Below are 20995 nucleotides of genomic sequence, written 5' to 3'. Positions count from 1 at the left end.
AAATACCCCGGCAGGTGTGGGGGGCTTTTTGGGGGAGGGGGGGGGGGGGGGGAAATTCACCCTTCAACTCTTGAGTGATAGTTCACCCAATCCACCTAGCAACAGTGTAACAAGGAGCCGGCTGGCCCATACAGGGATGCTCAGGAATGACGAAGAGAGCAAACTTGCCACATGCAAATAGTGGAGCAAAATGACTAAGATGTTTAGGAACATGACATTAGAATAATATAGAACTGACAATAGAATTGTAGGACAAGATAAGGTGGAAGGCTGAGACCACCTTAGGAAGAAAGGCCCCAGAAGTGATGGCGACAAAGATGGCAATCAGATGATGAACAATAAGGCTTGCGCCAACTGCTGTTGGGGATTGTTCATGTATCACACTATGGAGAATCCCTGAAAGCGAAGCAGTCAGAACAAGGGCGGAGTCTGAATCTTCAGTTTAAAAATAGAGCAGACATACACACAGCTTTGGGGACAGTGAACAGTTTCAAGTAAAACCCGTGAAAATGTTCTGCCTCCAGAACAGGGACTATAACCCTCTGAGAAAAGAGGCGGTCTAGGTCCATTCGTCCAGTTCGAAAGCGGGCAGTAAGGACGAGCCAAGGAACAAAACTGCAGTTAATAACCTCTGGTTTACGATGTTCTGGACCTAGGGATTGACAAATGAAAATGTATCTCCCCAACAAGGTCCTGGATTTAGTGGGATTGGAGGACCAGTACTAACAACAAAACTGATGGACTGACCGGAGCATAGACCTCAAGACTTGGGAGGGATGAAAGGAGGGAGCAGAGGATCTTGTGGCTGGAACCTTGCAAGGTGTTCTTGCCCCCATCCGTGCGGGTGTCCATACTCATATGCTGACTGGATGGATCCAGTCAGCGTCCGATCAGGGACACCCACATCCGTACGGACGTGCAGTTCAGGTGAGCGTAGGGCGACGTACGGCCACGTACTCCCATAGAGAACAGGCTGCTGCGTACAAATCACACACAGCACATGTCCTTCCTGGGAGCTGCCTGATACGGCCATGCACGCAGCACGGATCTGTAGGGGCCGGCTGTTACTCGTGTGAATGAGGGCTTAATCTTCATCTCTTCCCTTCCCTCTCTAACTGCTATTTTTCATTTTAGTTTACTAGTCTTTAAAAAGATACACATATCCCTCACTGACTGAATAAACCATGGTGATGTACAAACTCTAAATCCTCTAGTCTAGTTACGGAAATTAAATAAGCATGCTGATCGACTGCCATGGGCTCTGACTATGAAGGAGGTAAACCAGCCAGGCCACATTTGTTGTGTTCAGGCCATTTTGTTTGAAAGACAGGTAACCACAAACCTTGCTTAAAGAGTTCAGTAACCTATGGAACAGGACTCAAGCTACCCAGACCAGAGACATAGGATATAGAAGAATACTCAAACCAAAATAATAAATAGGTTTTACAATAGTTCTTTAGGTGATTTTAAACAGCACTTACCCTTTTCCATCACGAAAGCAGCTAAAGAACTGCCACAACCATCAAACTGAGGATACTCTGCCAACAGATCCATAAACTTTTCCTTGATTATAGAAGATATCTGCTCGTGAATGAAAGGCCTCTTATCTGGAAAACAGTAAACACATGTATAACATTTGCATATGGGCTATATTGTTTCATTCCATTGTCAACACTATAACAATAACAATATATGCTGGGTTTTAGAAGTGCACAGGTGCCGATAGTATATGACGTAGACTGGAAATGCAATTTGTAGAGAAGAGCGTTTAATAGTACGATGTATAAGAACATATCAAAGGGAAAGACCCTCTTTGTATTTAGTTGCTAACGTTGAATAGACAAAGGCCCAACCAGTTCTACCCGATGTGTGTTTGTGTACGTCCAGGTAACCAATTGTTCCCATATCCCTATATATTGTGTATACTGAAAAACTTTTAAACTTACCAACACGAGTTCTTGAATTGCTTAAAGCTCCAGTTGAGATTATTTGTTCAACAGGTAATAATGGCGGTCCACCAACATTGGAGACATTTATGTTTTCCATGAGATGAGCTGTAAGATTTTGAATAAGGCATAAAAATACACATTTCACAAAAGGGGAAATTGGATTTTTGTACTTAGTTTAAAATCCCTTTTCTTTGGGTTTTCTGAAGAACACAACATTTATGATTCATGAGTCATGGGTTATAATGCCACTTATAGGAAGAATAAGACTAGACAAAAAAAAAATGGAAGCCAGCCCTATGGTTAATAACTCCATCCTTAACCATCTGCTTAGTAGCAAACAGTATGTATAAACAATAGCACAAGCTACCACACAAGGGGAGGAAGGAGTTTCTCCCAATGAACTAAGAGAAAGGTATTTTATGTTAAGTACTTAAATCCCATTTTCACCATTGTTCATTGAAGGAGACAGCATTTCTTATTTATGAACAATGGGACTTCCCGTAGGAGTCCACAGAGTGGAGGGAACATGAAATAAATGCACTGTGTTCAAATAAACTAATAATCATACTCATATATGCAAAAAATGAAAAATTGCGCTCAGTCAAATGTACAAATTTAATAAACCTAAATACCAATAATGAATTTGCTAATAATGTGACATAAATAGCATTACACAAATAGTGTGATTATGGGCTCAGTCACACTAGATGCAGTGCGTTCCGACCCAATTTTGGCCAGAACGCACTGCCTCGCATGGTGGCTGGCTCACTTTTTAGTGGGGCAGGAGGGGGCGTGGCGGGCCATTCAAGTGAATGGTGCCGTAGCCACGCCCTCCGGCCGTAATGCGATCCGCCTCGTGCCAATGCGATCCCGTGCAGCGGATCGCATTGCGGCCAGAGGGCGTGGCAAATAGCCGCACTCACCAGATATAAATCGGCTATCTGTTTACAGATAAGCCACATGCGCTTAATTTCCTTGTAGACTCCGATTTCTAATTTGAAGCAGAAAATCTCCCAAGTTGCCTGCAATCCTCCATGTTTGCTGGTATAATGCACTCAAAACTACCCAGAGCTGTTGGCGATTACTGACGCTGAAAATCTCACAAGATGCCCGCAATCCTCTGCACATGCTCATTTTTTCACACAGGGCCATGTGGGTTTGGATTTTGTTATCCCTTAATAAAAACCTTCCTTTAAAAAATGCATGTGGTGTTTACTTGTGTTATCTTTGACTAATATTTAAATTTGTTTGATTATCTGAAACATTAAAGTGTGACAAATGTGCAAAACAATGAAAAATCAGGATGGGGGCCAACACTTTTCCACACAACTGTATGTATATTTTTAATTCAATAAAGTGTTTTAAGTACTACGCAATGGAAGGATATGTATACATTTCTTTTTGAGCAAGCTTTTAGGGAATATATCGATGGTTCTTTCTAGTTGGGACAGAAGAGGTCTCTCGTGGTTTGGACGCATTAATACTCTAAAGATGGACGTCTTAGCATGTCTCTTTATACATTTTTAATGCAATTCTTATCCTTCCCCCTAAATCTTTCTTACTCAAACTAAAATCACTTTCATTACGTTATGTTTGGGACTCTAGGAAGCCTCGCATTCACTTTTCAGCTCTTTCTAAAGCCAAATCGGAAGGCGGAGTGAGTCTTCCGGATTTTGAATCACAAGGCTTCTTTGCTTACCCAGTTGTCAGATTGGTTCCATCGTCATTCTGATAAGCTTGTGACGCAACTGGAATTCGATCTTAGCACCCTTGACTTACAGACATTCCCATGGATCCCGCCGTGGCAATGTCCTTCTGCGACATCCTTGCCCTTTCTGTCTCCGCCCTTGCTTTGGGTATGGGACAATTTCGCTCTCACGAAGAAGCTTGCTTCTTGCTTGGGCCCCCCTACCCCTCTTTCTGATTATCCGAGTTTTGGTCTGGGGATCCAGGTCTCCTCTGTTGGTCCATTTTCCAGAGACTCCTGGCCCTCCTGACAGGCCCTATCGTGCGGGGTACTGGATTCTCTTCCATTTAACTCTTCGGCTTCTTGCGGAACATAAAATCCCTCCTGCCTATACCATTGACGCTTACGCCTCTTGAGACTTTCCTGTCCTCTACTGACATTCCCTCGCATAGGGTTTCCTCTCTATATGGGCTGCTACGGGGGAAGGGAGGTGATAAGAGGTTGTCCTCCGTTCGATTCAAAATGGGAAGATCTCCTGGGTGGTTCCTGCTCTGAAGACGATTGGAGGAAATGTTATGCCCTGACTTATAAGCTGTCAATGTCCTCATATATGCAGGAAGAGAGTTGTAAGATTGTATCCCTTTGGTATTGTACACCACAGAATTTGCACAAGATGTACCCTTCTGCATCTGTCCGTTGCTGGAGTAAGCGGGATCTTTTCTTCACTTATGGTGGAGCTGTCCTGTTATCACTGGCTTTTGGACCTCGGGCCTTTGTCTGCCATCACAGGATGAGCATTTCTGATATACTCCCTTCTCCCAAGGTGGCCCTCCTCTCAATGATCCCCGAATCACTCTCATCTCTTAAGGGAATTCTGCGCCACGGTTTGTTAGTGGCCAGAGACGCCATTTAGCAACACTGGAAGTCCAACTATCCCCCAAAGCTCATGACTTGGGCCCTGATAATGAATGAAATTTACACTATGGAGGATCTGGTAGCGTTTGACAACAGATCTGACAAGGTTCTAGAGACATGGTCTGGCTGGTTGGTTTTTAGGGGCTCTATAGAATTTAAACAAATGCTCAGCTCCTGAGTGGATAGGTGGCCTAGCTATATTTGGAAGTTAATGTGTGTTAGTTATGTCTCTATTTAGACAGTTTTAGAAGACGTTCTGTCTAGTGTTGAGTGGACCATTGCGATCCTGTCCTCTCATTTTCCCATCCTTTCTCATGGTTCTCTCCTATAGTTCTCTTTCAACTACTTTCAATAAATATATATTAAGCATGTGCCAAATCAATCTTCGTGCTATCGCAGACTGGCTATTCCGCCTTTTCAAGACCGCCCCTCAGGGACCTGACGGGCATTGTTAGCTGCTCACTATGGAATAGTTCCTGTATTTTCGATTAATGTCTGTGCATACTTGGCTTGTACTGGATATGGGTTAGGACGATGCCCTGTTTTATGCATTTTTTTCTAGTTTTGTATGTTAGTTATGCCTTTAATAAATAAAAAGATTGACCCCCAAAGAAATTATACACCCCAAGTACTCTCCAATCACTTTGAAGGAAAATACAGAAGTTTGTTTCTAAACAAATCATCACAAAAACCATAGCTCTAGATAATCTCTGTAATTTCCTCATAGATTACCTTGTAGCTCAGATTCCTCATATTGAAGTAGTTGATCTAACGCTAATTTAGAAGCATTTGCTTTTGCTTCTTTTTTGTTCTGCCCCATTCCTGTTTTGTATGTAACTCCATCAACAACGGCACAAAATGCAAAATAGGCACCAAAGACATTTCCTAGGATTAAACAAAGAGAAAGAAAATGAAATAGAACACATACACAGCCGGGGTTAATTATTATGCCTAACAACTATTGGTAGAAATAGCATTGGTGGTGGCAGCGTAGAGATTAGGGTATGTTGTGTTGTTGTATGGCCACTTCAGGGGTTTGTTAGTGCCAGCCATGAAACTAAGCACAAATGCTGACAATAGCAAAAGCAAAACATGCTTTAAGCGGACCTTTACGCTCAAAAATCAAATTCTACCAATGCATCCCTCTATGTATGATGATTAATAATAACTTAGACATGTCAGGTGTAAAATGCTGTGATTTTGAAATACCTACACTTGCAGAGCATTCACTTCCTGCTTTGAAAAGTGCAAATGACTTCAGTTTGTCAAAGCAATGCACACTGGGATTGCCTTGTCATCAGGAGAGCATTGCTGGGAAATCTCATCTCAGCGAAAGGCATTTTCCTTCCCTGAGATGATGTGCATGGTCACAAGTGCCAGAAATCCAGGAAGTAAAGGGAGATCTAGTAACCTGCCCTTAGTAAACATGATCACTGTCAGAGACTGGGGAAGAAAAGAAAAATAAGGTACACAAAGAATGCAAAGCCTGCAATTATCTAGACGTATGTGGTTGTAGATGGTCATTACTTAACATTTCTAAAGGTGTGTATCATTTTAAAGATATGGGTAAAGGTCCACTTAAGACTGATCCACCCAAATCCCTCCCAACAGATAACTGGGCTGGCGGTGCTCAGACACAAAGAAGGCCAAAAGGTAGACAAGCCTGAAAACCCTATCATCACTGCAGGCAGTCTAGCCAAACAAGAGGTCCTGCTCTGTTACGGCGCGCATGTAGGACTCCACCACCCCCTTGATGTCACAGTCCGTGCCCAGGTCAGAGCCTGTTAACTCTCTCTTCACCACTATTCAAATATGAGAGAGAAAATAAAAGTGCTGAGCAAACATGACAGTCAAGATGTGCGGCCAGCTGGCAATACACCACTGGCCCCAAAAGAGGAGTGATCCAGACACAACCTCTACTCTGCCAAGTACACGCATGCCAGGGTACTGGATCTTCAGAGCCAGGGTTAGGTAAGCAGCACAGTGGCTTAGTGGTTAGCACTTCTGCCTTGCAGCACTGGGGGTCCCTAGGTAGAATCCCTGTTCAGGACACTATCTCCAAGGAGTTTGCATGTTCTCCCTGTGCTTGTGTGTGAGTATACTAATGACATGCCTCACTAAGTCTGTGTGTGGATATTACAATGTAATACAAAATTTACCCAGTGATTAGCCATGTAAAATCTACCCAGTTGCTATAGTTGTGATTTTTAATTGAAAGCATATCAGACATCATCATCATAGAACACCGCTCAAATGCTGAGAAATCTTCTGTTAAAAGTCTGCACTAAAACCAACACTTTCGGTAGCGCCAATCTCCTGGGTCCCATGCAGCTTTCACTGGTACTCCTGCTGACTTTCATGTCAATGCTGTATATTATAAGTGGAGGTCAGGAGGAGGAACCAATGAAAGAGCTGCGGAGGATCCTAGAGATAAGTGTCAATATCAGTGCATACTTTTGCAGAAGATCTTTCTGGAGTGGAGTAGCATTTAGCTGGTAATCACAACCATAGTGGTCCATCTCTGTGGCTTCTATCTAGATGTGCAAGATATAAATAAAATATAGCAAATATTTTCCCTACTTTAGCTCAATCTTGTCTTACATGCAACAAGTTCACAATCTGTTCACCTACCTGTAGTTACCGTCTCTTTCAGCTCAAGTACCATTCTCTGCATTTGTACAAATTGATGTAGAGCAGAAACTGGATTGGTTTCACCACGTCTATACTTCACAATAAATTCTCTAGGGATCTTTTTTGGAGCCAAAGAGGAGTCTGGAGGAGGAGGCAGAACTACTTTGGATAAAAAAGGTTCAGGAAAGTTGCCTATGAAATCAAGCATAATCAGTAACCAAGTCAGTACTGTATTAATCAAACAAATATAAATAGAAGCAATATGAAAGTCCACTAAAACATAGGATTTTTTGTAAACCCTTAAAATACTTTTTTCAGTGTTCATTGAAAGACACAGCAGAGATTTGTAGAGCTTCACACTGGGTATATCGCCACCATCAGCAGTAGGACACTAGGTACAATGACTGGACTACTGGGGGGTGGGAACAAGAACTCCTCCCAAGGCAGCAAAACAACACTGCTGCCAGTAGAGCTCCCAAGCAGAGTGACAACTAAAAACCTGCACCACAGGGGAAAAAAGGCCTCACTGCAATCCAGAAATGGTAACCAAAGCCAAAATAGCTCATCAAGTACTCCCAAACGCACAAGAGTGAAACAGAACAAAACCCATTCCTTTTACCAAGCTCGAGCAGAGCTCACTGAACCACAGAAATAGTGGATCAAAAAGCTGGGTCCTCCCACAAGGAACCAGCAGGAAGGCACAAAGACACAAAACCAAAAGGAAGCAGCAACTGTAAGGCCCCAACATGACCAGTCCATGTGTAGAACCAGAAAAAGTACCATTAAGAGATAAGGTAAGATTGCCAACTCATACAAAAGGTAGGCAACCCCAAAGGCCAGAGTTAAAAGGGGAATAACATCAAGAGACGGTTCTTCAACTCAGACAGCATCCCTAGAGACAAATGTAGAGAAAAATAAAAAACTCAAACAAAATAAAAACCTACAAAACAGACAACCTCTGCAAAAAAAAAAGGCTAGAAGAAGTTTGTCAGGAGGAAGCCCAACCCCCTTAAAAGGCACAGAGACGCACAAGGGATCCCGCACATCCCAATGGCAGCTGAGACCCCCCATGCATCACTGCCCCACTGCACCAAAACAGCCGGCTGTGCGGCTTTCACATTTTCTGCAGAAGACGTGTATCCAAACCTCTGTTTTTAACCTTAGTGTGAGACAAGTTTGTTTTACATGTTAGCTTGTGAGTGTGCCAGGAAAACTGCAACATTGATAAATTCCCCCCGGGCTGAAGACCACAGACCAACAGGAGGACTACATAAAAAATGTAGAGGGCCACACCGCAAACGAAGGTAGGTGAGAAATACACATCCAGAAACATCTCCAAGGCTCAGTGATAAAGAGAGCCATGACAGACCAGGCAGAAATCATGTGAAAAGCCAGACGATACAAAAGATCTGTAAGAACAGCATAGGGTTGTCATCCCATGCAGGAAAATAATCAGGTTAGACAACATAACATGGAAGCGGCCCAAACTCATAATGCCGCAAAGCAAGCAGTCAGCGAGGATAAACAGTAGAATCCTCCAACATAAGTGCAGTGCAGCCACCTAGGGATTGACAGACAAGCAGAATGGTCAGAAAAATAAATTCAGAGGATCCCCAGGGATGTGCGTAAACAAACAAGACGACCCTAGAATGTTGTAGGGATCCCCACACACCTATATAACAGCAGGAAGGAGGCCTCCCCCTCCCTTCCCGGGAGCCTGACAAGGGAAACCCACAAGAAGGAAGATCCGACAGGACCTACTTAGAGATCCGGAAGTTGACCACACCAAAGCCTTAGTAAACAGCAAAGACAAGACAGCTGACAAGACAAGGCTAGAGTCCCAAGCCATGCATCCAACGATGCAATACACAAAAGTAACATCACCAGTGGACACTTGTGTCACAAGGACAGATTGCCGAGAAAAAGTGTACCCCTGACCACTCCAGCCCCCAAACCCAAGCTAGGGGAGGGAAGGAAGGTCCTCTCTATGTATTCACCAAGGACATGCTGCCCTCTGCCGCAGCTATAGCAACAAGCTACTCGGTCATAAGTATCCCCCATGAGGAACGTTCACAGGCTGCCCGTAGGAAGGTCTGTCACAGCTGATCCCACACGAAGCTAAGGATCTGCATGCACTCAATGGCTGACCTGGGGAGACAAGGATCTATATTATCCAGCTTGTCCCCTAGCTCAGCTGTTGACTGAAGGTCTGGAAGACAGACCATCAAAAAGAAAAATAAACATTTTCCTGCACAAAAAAAAAAAAAACAGAGAACCAAGATTCCCTGCAGGGAGTTAGTCCTTACTCCCAGACAAAATAACTAGGCTGCTTCCTAGCAAACGAAAGTCTGGCCACAAGCAGGGGCTGCCCCTATGCTGTGCATTTGGTTTTTATGCCTAGCGCCCTAGTACTGATGATGATGCTATAACCCAAATGGTGAAGATCTACAGATTTCTGCGGTGCCTTTTAATGAATGGAAGAGAAATCAACATTACAGCTTTTGGTTAACTAAAACCTTTTCTAAGAGAGACAAGGAGGCTGACATTGTTACTTCTCATTGCATAAATGCTAGTTTCTTGGCTGTCATGGTTTCCCTTTTGCTTCAATACTTTTTTTACTCTTGCCTGGAACAAACTTGCAAATAAAAGCGGTCTGACTTTGTGCTGACTATACGCATGCATACTTGTTCCAGGTCAGAGACTTAAAAGTGTGTTTCACTTTATATACACATTTATGGCAATATTGTAAAAAACAAAAAAAAAAAAAAAACATAAGATACTCTGCACAGTATTCAAATTGAAAGTAACAGGATTTTGGTCTAATCTGTAAAATCCATTTATTGAAAGTAACTCGCATGCAAGGGGTTAATTCGTCAACGGCTAGGTTCTGCAGTTATCTTCAGGCGATTGGACATCGGCAAACGAATCAAACCTCTGAAGGTGCCCATACACTGCACGATTCTCGTACGAGAATCGCGGGAAATCCCGCGATCGTACGAGAATCGTGCAGTGTATGGAAGGCGTGCGACCGTTCCTACTGTACGTATTGTACTGTACTTCGAGCATGTTGGAAAATCCGCCGAGAATCGTATGATTTTCGGCTGGTTTTTAACATGATCGAGACAACTGGCGAAAGGGCGCACACTGCCCGTTCAGCATTGCAGTCATCGGAAGCCCGCCCCTCAGAGAGGTGGGCTTGCGATGATCGAAAGTTCGATCTGCCTGTCCAAGATGGGCAGATCGTACGTTTTTTTTAAGTACTTTACAACCCTCGCAAGACAAAAGTCTTGTGAGGGTTGTATAGTGTATGGGCACCTTTAGACAGCCCTGGATAACCCCTGCCACTCCCAGCCTGCCTCAGATTTCTAGCAAGCGGTATAAGAGAGGATTACAGAAACAAAAAGGGTAGGGTCCTGTGATGTACTCCACAAAACAAATGTTACAGTTGAAACAAAAACCCAATTTTTTTTTAAATGTACATTACAGGACACAGAGTTATTTCTTCTTCTTTACTTTGCAATGAAAGGGACATTCCCGTGGGGCCAGACACGGAGGACAAAATCTGCGTGCAAAATTTTCCATGCTAAGGATGTGCACAGCAGTCAGACTCAAAAAAGTGAAGTTCTGCCCAGGCCAGAATTAATCTTGCATTCCTTAGAGTGGCACAGATTCCTGTGCCTCCCTGATTTATGCAGGTCATTGCTGCTGCATTGTCCAAATGGTCAGGTGACCGTGCAATTGAGGGATCCAGTGTTAGAGAAACAGCCAAGCTCCAAAATGTTGATTCCAAGTTGAAATTATCAAGTGCCCTGAACTGTTAAGGAATCTAGGACTCCACTCCAACCCGGCATGCTAACATACACCGTAATGATCATCCAGTTCAGAGTTTGACATCCACCATGCCACAGCCAGTCTTGACCTCGACAGTAAAGACACACTGGTTCAACTTGTTGCAAACTGTCAGAATACTTGTAGCTACCTGGAGTGAAACTAGGAGTACAATAAACCACTCAAAATGAGGCCACCATCAGGCCTAGAACCATCATGCAGAAAGAATGGAGAGTCAATTCCTGGACCGAATATGGGAGGGCAGTAACAGAAGCTTCTACAAACAGAAAGAAAACCTATCCATCAGCTTCTCTGAAGAGTCTGGACGGTCTGTCAGATGTTGGTAGACAGGTGGCTGTCCAGATACCCCACAGTGTGGACACCTTGAGCCCATAGTAGAGCAAGGACAGGGGCTAGCACTTTGGTGAAGACCCGAGGCGTGGTAAACATACCAAAGGGGAGAGCAACAAACTGGAAGTGCTGCTTGCTTACAGCAAGACGCAATAAACGCTGATGGGGAGGGAAAAAGGGGGATGCGCAGGTAGGCATCCTTGAAGGCCAGGCGTTTCCCCTGCTGAAGGCAGGCAATAACTGACAGAGTTGTGGAAATTCTATGGCCCGACGGCCGGGACATGCAGTTCCAGGTTTTTTTGCATTAAGTCCTGTTTCGGGCAAGCAAGACTAAATGTAGTGCAAGGAAGCTGTTTTGTACAAGTGATCTTAGGCGGCTCTTTAACAGTCCAAGATGACTTTTAATCAGCCCGATTGTCGTCGTTGGCGTCCCCAAGCCCCCGCAGATTGCACTTCAATAGCTTCTTGCTAGGCTTCAGGAGCCCAGAGCAATATGGTAAAACATAATAAAAAAAAGGAAATAAAAATGAAACAAAAAACAACCTTGCAGCTCCCTCCATCTGCATGCAAATAAACACATACGTAGGGCATTGTAAGTGCTGCCCATATTCCACTGTTTGCCATATTGTGGTAGCCAGGCAGCAGCGCTTTCTAACACGCACAATGTGCATTAAAGTGTAAGCTCACTTTTCCAAGTAATTTGGGAGAATGGAATTACCCACTCAAATCTGCCTCCCTTCCCCCTATACTTACCTTTCGGCAAGCGGTCCTTCCCCTCCATTGGTACGGGTGTACTATCTGTACCCCGTACTGCCACCCATACACTCATTGACCAATGAGAACCACTTCTTAGCACAGTTAAATACAGTTTTGCTTAGGATTATTTTTTGTATCACAACAAGCAGATTGTCACGAGGGACACGCAGAATGTCACGAGGGACAAGTAGATTGGTCCCCTGCTTTAGTCATTGGACAAAGTAGTTTTTTCCCCCACCACCCTGAACGGTCATGATTCCATGCAGAATTTTGACCCTTAAGGAACATGTTGAGAATTTTCTACTTGGAAGGGATGAAAAGCTTTCCAGGACCCAAAAGATGGAGGGTTTACCTGTAGGGACTTTTGCCTTTTTCTGGCGGCAAAAGGGTGCTCTTAGGACTTCCTTAATGTACAGTAAGTTTCTAAGGATTCACCTAAGAGACATTCTCCCAAGAAAGGCACCATCTCCACAGACCAGCACTTCAGCCAGAGGATCCTGCACATCTGAAATTGACTCGGGGAGGGGGGTGTGCAAAGGGGGGTCATTTGCTACCCCCTGCATCCTAAATTCTCCAAAAGGGCTGACAACTTTGAAGAGAGAGGTGTGCCCAAGGGAGTAATCCTCGGAAGAGGGTAACGATTTTGACTGCGGACATTGATCAGCGCTGACCATACACGGGTCCCCAGGGAAAGCATTGCCAACCCTTCCAGAGACACTGACAGAGCGAGTTGGCAAGGTGGTTGGTCCCAATCCCTTTGCGCCCCTGATCTTCCAATAGTGTAGCAAGTCCCCCAGGGGGTACTCACAGCACACACCATGGAGAAGAAGGGGTGAAAAAGCTGTCTTGTGCAAAGCACTGAAGACTGTGGTACCCAAGAAACATCCAAAGCTTGATTGTTACCTTATGGAGCACGGAGCAGTAAGAATGTGCAGACAACACCTGCCTCCAAGATGGCCAGGCATTCGCAGTACAAACATCCAACAATATGAAGTGGCAGAGGATGGCCCACAGTGACCAGGGAAAGCGGCATCAAATTTGAAACATGATGGCCTCCATTGAACAATGTGCCGGATGCAGCCCTCCATTCATTGCTGTGATGTACCATTTACAGTGTCACAGCCTACTCCTGGTGCTGCACCTCTCTCAGGCATCACAGCATGTGCTCTGTGGTGGTTTATAGGGACAGGGGCTACAGCTGACTCAAAGCACTGCACTATGTGCCAAGGTTAGCGCCTAACAGAGGATCCAGTGTCCTGAGCAACATTACAGGCTGGCTCCACAGTCACATGCTATTAGGATCCAGGTATGGTCCCAAGGATCTGCCAAGGGGCCCAAATCTGGAAACTGCAAGAGTATGCCACAGTGGCTATGGTGCTTCCTGGAGAGGTGAATTTAAGAACAAATTGCATCCAACACCTAAGGACACTAGAAAAAGGCTTGCTGGGAATGGAAGGGGTTATATAGGGCTGTCCTACCAACTTTATTGCTAGTATTCAGTCAGCAAAAGGTAGCTGCTTATAGTCACCCACCCTAACACATCAACTGTAAAAGCACAGGCAAGGTCTAGTGACCTTTGGCAGGGCCAATGCAGGCAGTTCTAGCATTAAACAATCAAACAACTCGTTCACAAAGATAGAGATAGTGTCCCTAAGTTTGGCATAGAAGACAGGATGCAGCTCCTCTTCCTGGGCTGAAACCACATAACTGGAAACAGTCCCTTCATCCTCTTCTTGCTCAGGGAGTGCACAAGCAGACAGACGAAGGTCAAAGGGAAACTCTGAAGGAGAAAGAGAGGGGGTCCACTTATGCCCCTGTGGTTTGAAGATTCTAGAAGAGCAGAGATTTTCCCCATAATATGTTAAACAAGCCTACAAGATGAAGGAAGCACGTCTCATTCAGTCTTTGCCCCATTTAGTGGGCATATTCTGGAGGGGATACATTCTTCCCTGGACAGGGTAGAGGAGCATGTCCTGGTGGATACTGAGCTAGGGAGTTAATGGGAGAAGAACAACAACATAGGGCTAGCAGAAACAATCACCATAGGAGACAGAACATTCCCCAGAACAAAGGCTGCAACAACTAATCGAAAAAAATAAAGAAAAATAGTTGGCAACTATTCTCGTTATCGGTTAGTTGGTAGGAGAGAGTTTTTTTATGCAACCAATCGATTAATTGAAAAATGAATCGGGCAACTAATGGGTTATGAAAATAATCATTAGCTGCAGCCCTACCTAGAACCATTTTTAGTCTGCAAGTCCCCAAAGCCTGACACTCATGTCTATGCATGCTTGAGGGCAAAGGGCCTAGTACTAACAACTAAGAAGGATGCCTCATAAGCCACCACCATAGGCAGCAGTAGTAACTCAGCGCTGAGGTGTGAAGAGATCTGGACCCACTCAGCATGCAGTCGCAGCAGAGCCTGTGTAGCCATCTCAGTGAGCTCCAGAAAGGAAAATGAGGGTGCATGTGCAGTAGGAATTCGCAGAGCGAGACTGAACAGGCACTTCCCAATGCAGGGAAATGGCACAACATTTGAAAAAAATAGGAGGGGGCTTGTGAACCCCATCACTGGAACCTCAATAGTGACTCACAGGGGAAGGGGGGACAAACTGTGTACCTGGGCTGGGACTAGTTATGACTTACCACCCTCAGAGCAGTGGCTGACACAGCAGTAGTGAGGCCACTTAAAGGGCATTGCCCCCAAAGGGGGTCTTCAGGGACAGTGCTTCACTGCAATGACCTTGGACCTGTGAAACACCCTGCAGCAACTCACTTGCTGCACAAGGTGCCAAGGAAAGTGCCCCACATAGGATACAATGCCTTAAGCATTGCTGGCCTTTAATGGGCTTATTTCTTCCAATGGGGTAGGTCTGCCAAGGAGAAAACCAATTCGGATAGCTGACGTTAAGTGCTGTAGTGGCTGTGAGCAGCTTAGAGAAACCTGCTAAAATATTCTTCAAAAGCAAAGTGCAGAAAAAGTATGCACTTCTCTCAGAGCAGAAAGGGGGCCCCCTTCAGCCAAGGAAACTAGCAAACGAAAAAAAAAAAATTAGGAAGGCTAGAAGTGGGAGAAGTTATACAAGGTTGTGTTACAAGATTGATTGATTTGCCAGTGCCCATCCATTGAAGAATTCAACTCCCAGTGTCTTGTGATGTACATTGAAAAAATAATTAGGGATGCACCAATACTTTGAGTATCAGTGCCAGTACCTGGCTTTTTTATGAGAACTACAGGGTTGTAGCGGTTGCAGCTGGGACCTAGCTCTGGTGCTCCACCACTGTCCTGAAATCATTGGTTGATATTGTTTTAGAAAAACCTGTCACATGACAACAAAAATGTATCAGTACTTGTACTTGTAAGTACTTGTACTTGTAAGTACTTGGGCAAGTACCAGTACTTGCAAAACTGGTATCGGTGCATCCCTTTATCTATATTTATAAAAACAAAATCATACATTAAAACAGAGATGTACAAATCCCGGGAGCTCCGTGTGCTCCTTACAAATGACAGCTGCCTCCTAACTTTTGAATTTTTCTCTAGTCTAGTCTTGGAGCTCGAAAAGTATCTGTACTTGTACCGAGTATGGTACTTGGTATCAATGCATCCCCGGAAATATTAACCAATATGATATTTCTACAAGCTTTGTTTACTTCACTTAAATGCAAGCCCAACTTCAGACACAAGACAAAAAAAACCCCTTGCAGTGCCCCCCCCCCCTTTTTTTAAGGGGTAACAAGAAGAGAAGGTATTACTTGCCTTACTCACCTGCTTCGGAGCTCCCCTCAATGCTCCGGCCAGTCCTTCAGCATCATCATGTGCAATGCAGGCCTATTTATAGGCCTTCTGCACTGTTTGTGGAGGAGGCAAGTGTGTGACTGAGAGTGCTTAGAGAGGAGATTTGCTGGAGTGGTCACAAGGATGATGAGAGTCTGCTGGAGCGAGGAATAAGTGAAGTATTTCTGCACTATCCCTGCACCTTTAGACATATAGTTTTCTTGTCTTGTGCCCAGAGTTGGACTTTAAGGTGGGGGTGCCAGTGGCAATTTATTGAGTCTGTCAGTATCAATAAAATATTTACACCTCAATGGCTGCCATAATGGAAATAACGGATAAGGACAAACATTTTTTTTTTTTTCCATTAAGAAAAACAATGAAAACAAACATTGATAACAGTATGATCATGAAAGGGTTAAGAGCCTTTTCTTGTATTAACCTATTCAGTGAAGGTAGAAATGTATTAACTTCTAATCATATGTTTAGAGCTTAGACATGACTTTTTATTTCCCAAATGAGAGGGCTGTTCTGAGTGGATACCTGAATGGTGCAATCACTATTTAGTTATGCCAACAACCTCATTCCTCATTGCTAGAGAAAAATAAGTATTAATATTTTACTTAAACAAAGACAGCCTTAACGTATTAATTCCTTCCCCCTGACAAGCAGAAGTTATCGTGTTCTGACTCATGCAGAATTTATTTAATAGTTATAAAAGTACCAGTGACTGGAGAAATTTTGGACGCTCCATCCAGGATTTCGCAGTACGCTGAAGATGTGGAAGCCTTTGTTTGGGTCACAACAGGTGGTGCCTCTTGAGGAGATAAATTTCTCTTCAGTATCTGAGCAAAGCTGGGAACCTTAGAGGTCTGACCCCAACTACCAACACTTGCCATTCTAGTCTAAAAAGCAAAAACACAACAAAAAACACACAATTCATAAATTTCCAAAAGAGTAACGCATGCATGATTGAAAACATTGGGGTTTATAACTAAAAAACAAAGTAAAGTGGAAGCATCTTTTTTATTATCAAAAATAAAAGTGATCTAGCCAAAAGCATTCCTAAGGTAACAGTGCTGGTATCCATGTTAATTTCCAAATCATAAAATTGTGAATTTGGAAAAGGGTCTGTAAAGGTAGCACCCTGCAGGCATTTTGACATGTAAATACTAACATGAAGCCGCTAAAACAAGCCCACATATTGGAGGGGCTCGAAATAGCTCACAGAGCCGCCTAGAGAACCTTATGACTGAAGCCTCACAATCTATCTGGTAAAATGTATATGTATTAGCAGAGGACCAGGTAGCAGCCTAGCATGAAGCTCTACAAAATATAATAAGAGTATTCTTTGACAGAGAAAGGAGGAACCTTACCCATAAATTTGAATGATGATTTGCCTAACCCACCTGGAGATGGTAACTCAAGCTGCACACAGATCCCAGCATGGGCCCTCAGAAATTACAAAAAGAAAAAGTCACTTCCTCTAACTGATGCCGAACCTGAGAGGTAAACGCACAAAGCACATGCCACATCCAGACAGGGGAGAGATATCTCTTTAGCATGGCGAGAAAAAAGACATATAAAGGGCAGGTAAATGTCCTAGTTAAGGTGGAACGTAGAAATTACCTTAGGAAGAAGATGGGCTTTTAAACTCATGAATGAACAGAAGGTGATGTAGATCACTTCCCATTCATTCATAATTGAGGATACAGTAAATATACTATGTCCTCAATTATTTAGAAACACTCAGCGATCACTACATGTTTGTACCTTGCTCTCCTTCCTGACTCGCTGTCACAGGAGGCTGAGCGACCAGTGCGGGAGGAGAGCCCAGCCTCCTGTGACAGCGCGGGCTGTCTCCGCCCACACACCGCTCTGTGACAGGAGGCTGACTGGTGCGGGAGGAGAGACACCGGCCACTCACAGCGCTCTCCTCCCGCAGTGCTCGGCCTCCTGTGACAGTTCTTCTCCTCCCCGCTGGGACACAGAGCAGCGCCCAGTGGGGAGAAGAGAAAGAATAGATGCACCGCTGTATTGGCCAGAAAATTGCACTTTTGGCATTATGCCAAAAGTGCCATTTTTGGCCGATATACCGGTGCATCCCTAGTAAAGATAACCTAAGTGGATAGACTTACATCTTTTAAGGCCTAGGCGTCAACAGCCACGCCATTAACAACAGCAACCGTGAAGCAGGGTGGTGAACTAGTCCCTTGAGAAAAGATCCGGACTATCCAAGGGCCCACTAAGAATCTGCCAAGATCTAAGTAAAAGGCATGCCTGGGGTAGTGAAGTGTGATAAGAATCACTGGAATAGCCTCCATTTCAATCCTGCGTAGCAGATGAGGTAGGCACTGTAGAGGAGAAAAGGTGTAGATCAGGCTGGACGCATCCATTGCTAGGGCCAGGGGCCCCTGGATCTGAACTCAAAACTTCCCAGTTTGTTGTTGAACCAGACAGCCAGGAGGCCCATTTCCAGCATCTCTCATCTGAGACAGAGGTCTTGAAACACCTGAAGAGACCACTCTTTAAAGTCCAGCTATTGACTACTGAGAAAATCCACCTGTCAAATTTTCCATGCCTGGAATATAGACTATGGATAGGGCTGGTGTGTGAAGTTCCGCCCAAGTCAGAATCTGATGTGCCTCTTTGAGCTGCGAGACTTCTGGCTCCCTCTTGCTGGCTGATGTAAGCCACTGCTGTGGCGTTGCCCGACTGAATCCTGGTCAGATACCCACATAGTCGAGGAGTCCAGCATTGCATGGATAATTAAATCACTGAGCATGAGAAGGTGGATTCGGAGAGGAGTCTCCTTCAGCAAACAAATCCCTTGAACCAAGAGAGGGTCCAAGACTCCCTTTCAGCCCAGCAGGCTGGCATTTGCCATTTTGACCTTCCAGCAAAGTGGAAGTAAAGACTTCCCTAACTCAAGCACTGGACTTGGGACCCACCTACCCAGAGCAAGGCAAGTCTTCATATGTAGTTAAATGGGCTGGTCCAGAGACTGGGCCTTCCTTTCCCACACAGTCAGAATGTTGAGTTGTAATGGTTTGGAGTGAAACTGGGCACAAGTTTGCAACATACTACCATTAGGCCCAGAACTCTCAAACAGAAGCCAAAGCGATGGCTGACCCTGGGCTGAAGTGTCAGAACGTGGGGGAGAAAGGTTTAGTGCTTTAACTGTGAAAGGAAAATCCTGGACAGGGGTGTCCAGTAGGAGGCCCAGTGATGAGTCAGTTCCAGAGCTGACTTCTAGAGGTTCAAGATTCACCTAATCTTATGCAGGGTTTGCAGAGCCTGTTGGACATTGACAGCGTTTGTGCCGACTGTTCCCTCAGTAGAAGGTTGTCTAGGTCCTTGGTTCTCAACTGGTGGGTCGTGACCCAAAAGTGGGTCACCACATGTCTTCCACTTTCCTGGGTGAGAGGTTCCTCAGCCTCCTAGCACAGCACTGTCAGTTCACGCACCAAGCAGCCATTCTAAATATGCTGCCCAGCACTGAGTATCAGCTTGAGGTGGGGTGAGCCAGGGGTTAGGTGGCGAGGGAGCTCCATCCATACATGCATTGCTTACAGCTTCCTCACGTGCCCTGTAGAGATGCCTGGACCGGAGTGACATCACATTCTGGCTCCTCTACAGGGCATGCACGGGAGCTGTACAAGCAATGCACATATGGATGGACCCCAGGCTGAGGATCCACTCCAGTTCTCGTAAGGTAGGGAGACTGGGTGTATCTTTAAAAAAAAAAAAAATTCTGGAGTGTGTGTGTGTGTTAGAATATCTGTGAGTGTGAGATTGTATCTCTGGTTGTGCATGTCCAGGGGTGTGGAAATTTTGGAAAAAACTACTTGTCCAAGGACTAAAGCGGGGGCCAAATCTACTTGTCCCTCATGACAATCTACTTGTCCTGATATAAAAAAAATTATGTTAACCAAACCGTATTTAGCAGTGCTAAGAAGCGCTTCTCATTGGTCAATGCCGTCAGGTGACCGCGTTGACCAAGTACTTGCAATTTGCGAGCGAAATTCAGAATACATGTAACAGGTACAGATAGTACACCTGTACTGGTGGACGGGAAGGACTGGTCGCCGAAAGGTAAGTATAGTGGGAGGGAGATTTGTGCGGGTAATTCCTTTTTCCCAAATTACTTGGGAAAGTGAATATACCCTTTAGGGTTGGTGCAGACCTGCGGATTCCCGGGACGTGCGATCGTGTGCGGTTGCATACGCATGTATGGGGTTACATCTGGGCGGCAATCGCTGAAAAAAAAGGTAGATGTATCTATTTTCACGACATGCACCGCGCAGTGTTTTCAACCGTGATCGTGTGGGATCGCCCGGGCGATATTGCAGCAGGAAAACGCGCAATCTGCCTGGCATGACTGGGGTGCCATTAGAAAATAATGGCACTGACAGCACGATCGGTGGTGGTGTGCGATTCCGTGACCACCCAGCCATCCGCTCGGTTTCGTGCACGATGACCGGTCAGTCACAGATCGCACACCACTGCCGATCGCGCTGGCAGTGCCATTATTTTCTAATGGCACCCCAGTCGTGCCAGGCAGATTGCGGTGTTTTCCGAGCGGTAGCACACGATCGCAGTTGAAAACACTGCGCGTTTATTCGCATGCAGATGGGGCAGCGGGGCTGGTTTTAATTTTTTATTAAAGGAGAACTATGAGGTGAGTGCTTTTCACTCACCTCATAGTTCTAGCCGACCTGTGACAATGAGACTGTCACAGGTCGGCTCAGTAGATCGGGAGGTGAGCGAACACATACTGGCGTTTGCTCACCTCCCAATCCTGTAACGGCTCTCTGAGGGGCTGGATTCCCCCCCTCCAGCGCTGACTGGCGGGGGGGGGGACAGCTGGCTCTGCCTCTAGATGGGTAGAGCCAGCTGTCACTCACGCAGCTGGGCGGATCCAGACATAATTGTCGGGATCCGCTTCAGCTGCGGCGTTTCAGTATACCGCGAGCAGCAGGTCTCTATACTGCGGTGTCTCATTATACCGCGAGCTGCAGCTCGCAGTATACTGAGCTTAGGGTGACGGGAGGACGCTAGTTTGTGTCCTCCCGTTACCCTAAGGAGAACTATGGGGAAAAG

At 45.1% G+C, this 20995-nt stretch overlaps 1 protein-coding gene across 1 annotated transcript in view; it reads right to left on the bottom strand.

Annotated features, from left to right (window-relative positions):
- The window catches only part of ADAD1 (adenosine deaminase domain containing 1), a 38444-nt gene extending 21653 nt beyond the window's left edge, over positions 1-16791 (bottom strand). The window contains exons 1-5 of the mRNA XM_018561124.1: positions 16617-16791; positions 7183-7374; positions 5284-5436; positions 1947-2054; positions 1482-1607 (exon numbers count right to left, since the gene is read on the bottom strand). Of these exons, the coding sequence (XP_018416626.1) occupies positions 1482-1607; positions 1947-2054; positions 5284-5436; positions 7183-7374; positions 16617-16791 (754 nt within the window). The remainder of the gene's footprint in view (positions 1-1481; positions 1608-1946; positions 2055-5283; positions 5437-7182; positions 7375-16616) is intronic.
- Positions 16792-20995: the final 4204 nt, after the last annotated feature.

The sequence above is a fragment of the Nanorana parkeri genome, unplaced genomic scaffold, assembly GCF_000935625.1.
Source record: "Nanorana parkeri isolate BGI_ZX_2015 unplaced genomic scaffold, ASM93562v1 scaffold501, whole genome shotgun sequence".
Taxonomy (NCBI): domain Eukaryota; kingdom Metazoa; phylum Chordata; class Amphibia; order Anura; family Dicroglossidae; genus Nanorana; species Nanorana parkeri.
This window is presented reverse-complemented; position numbering and strand designations above follow the sequence as displayed.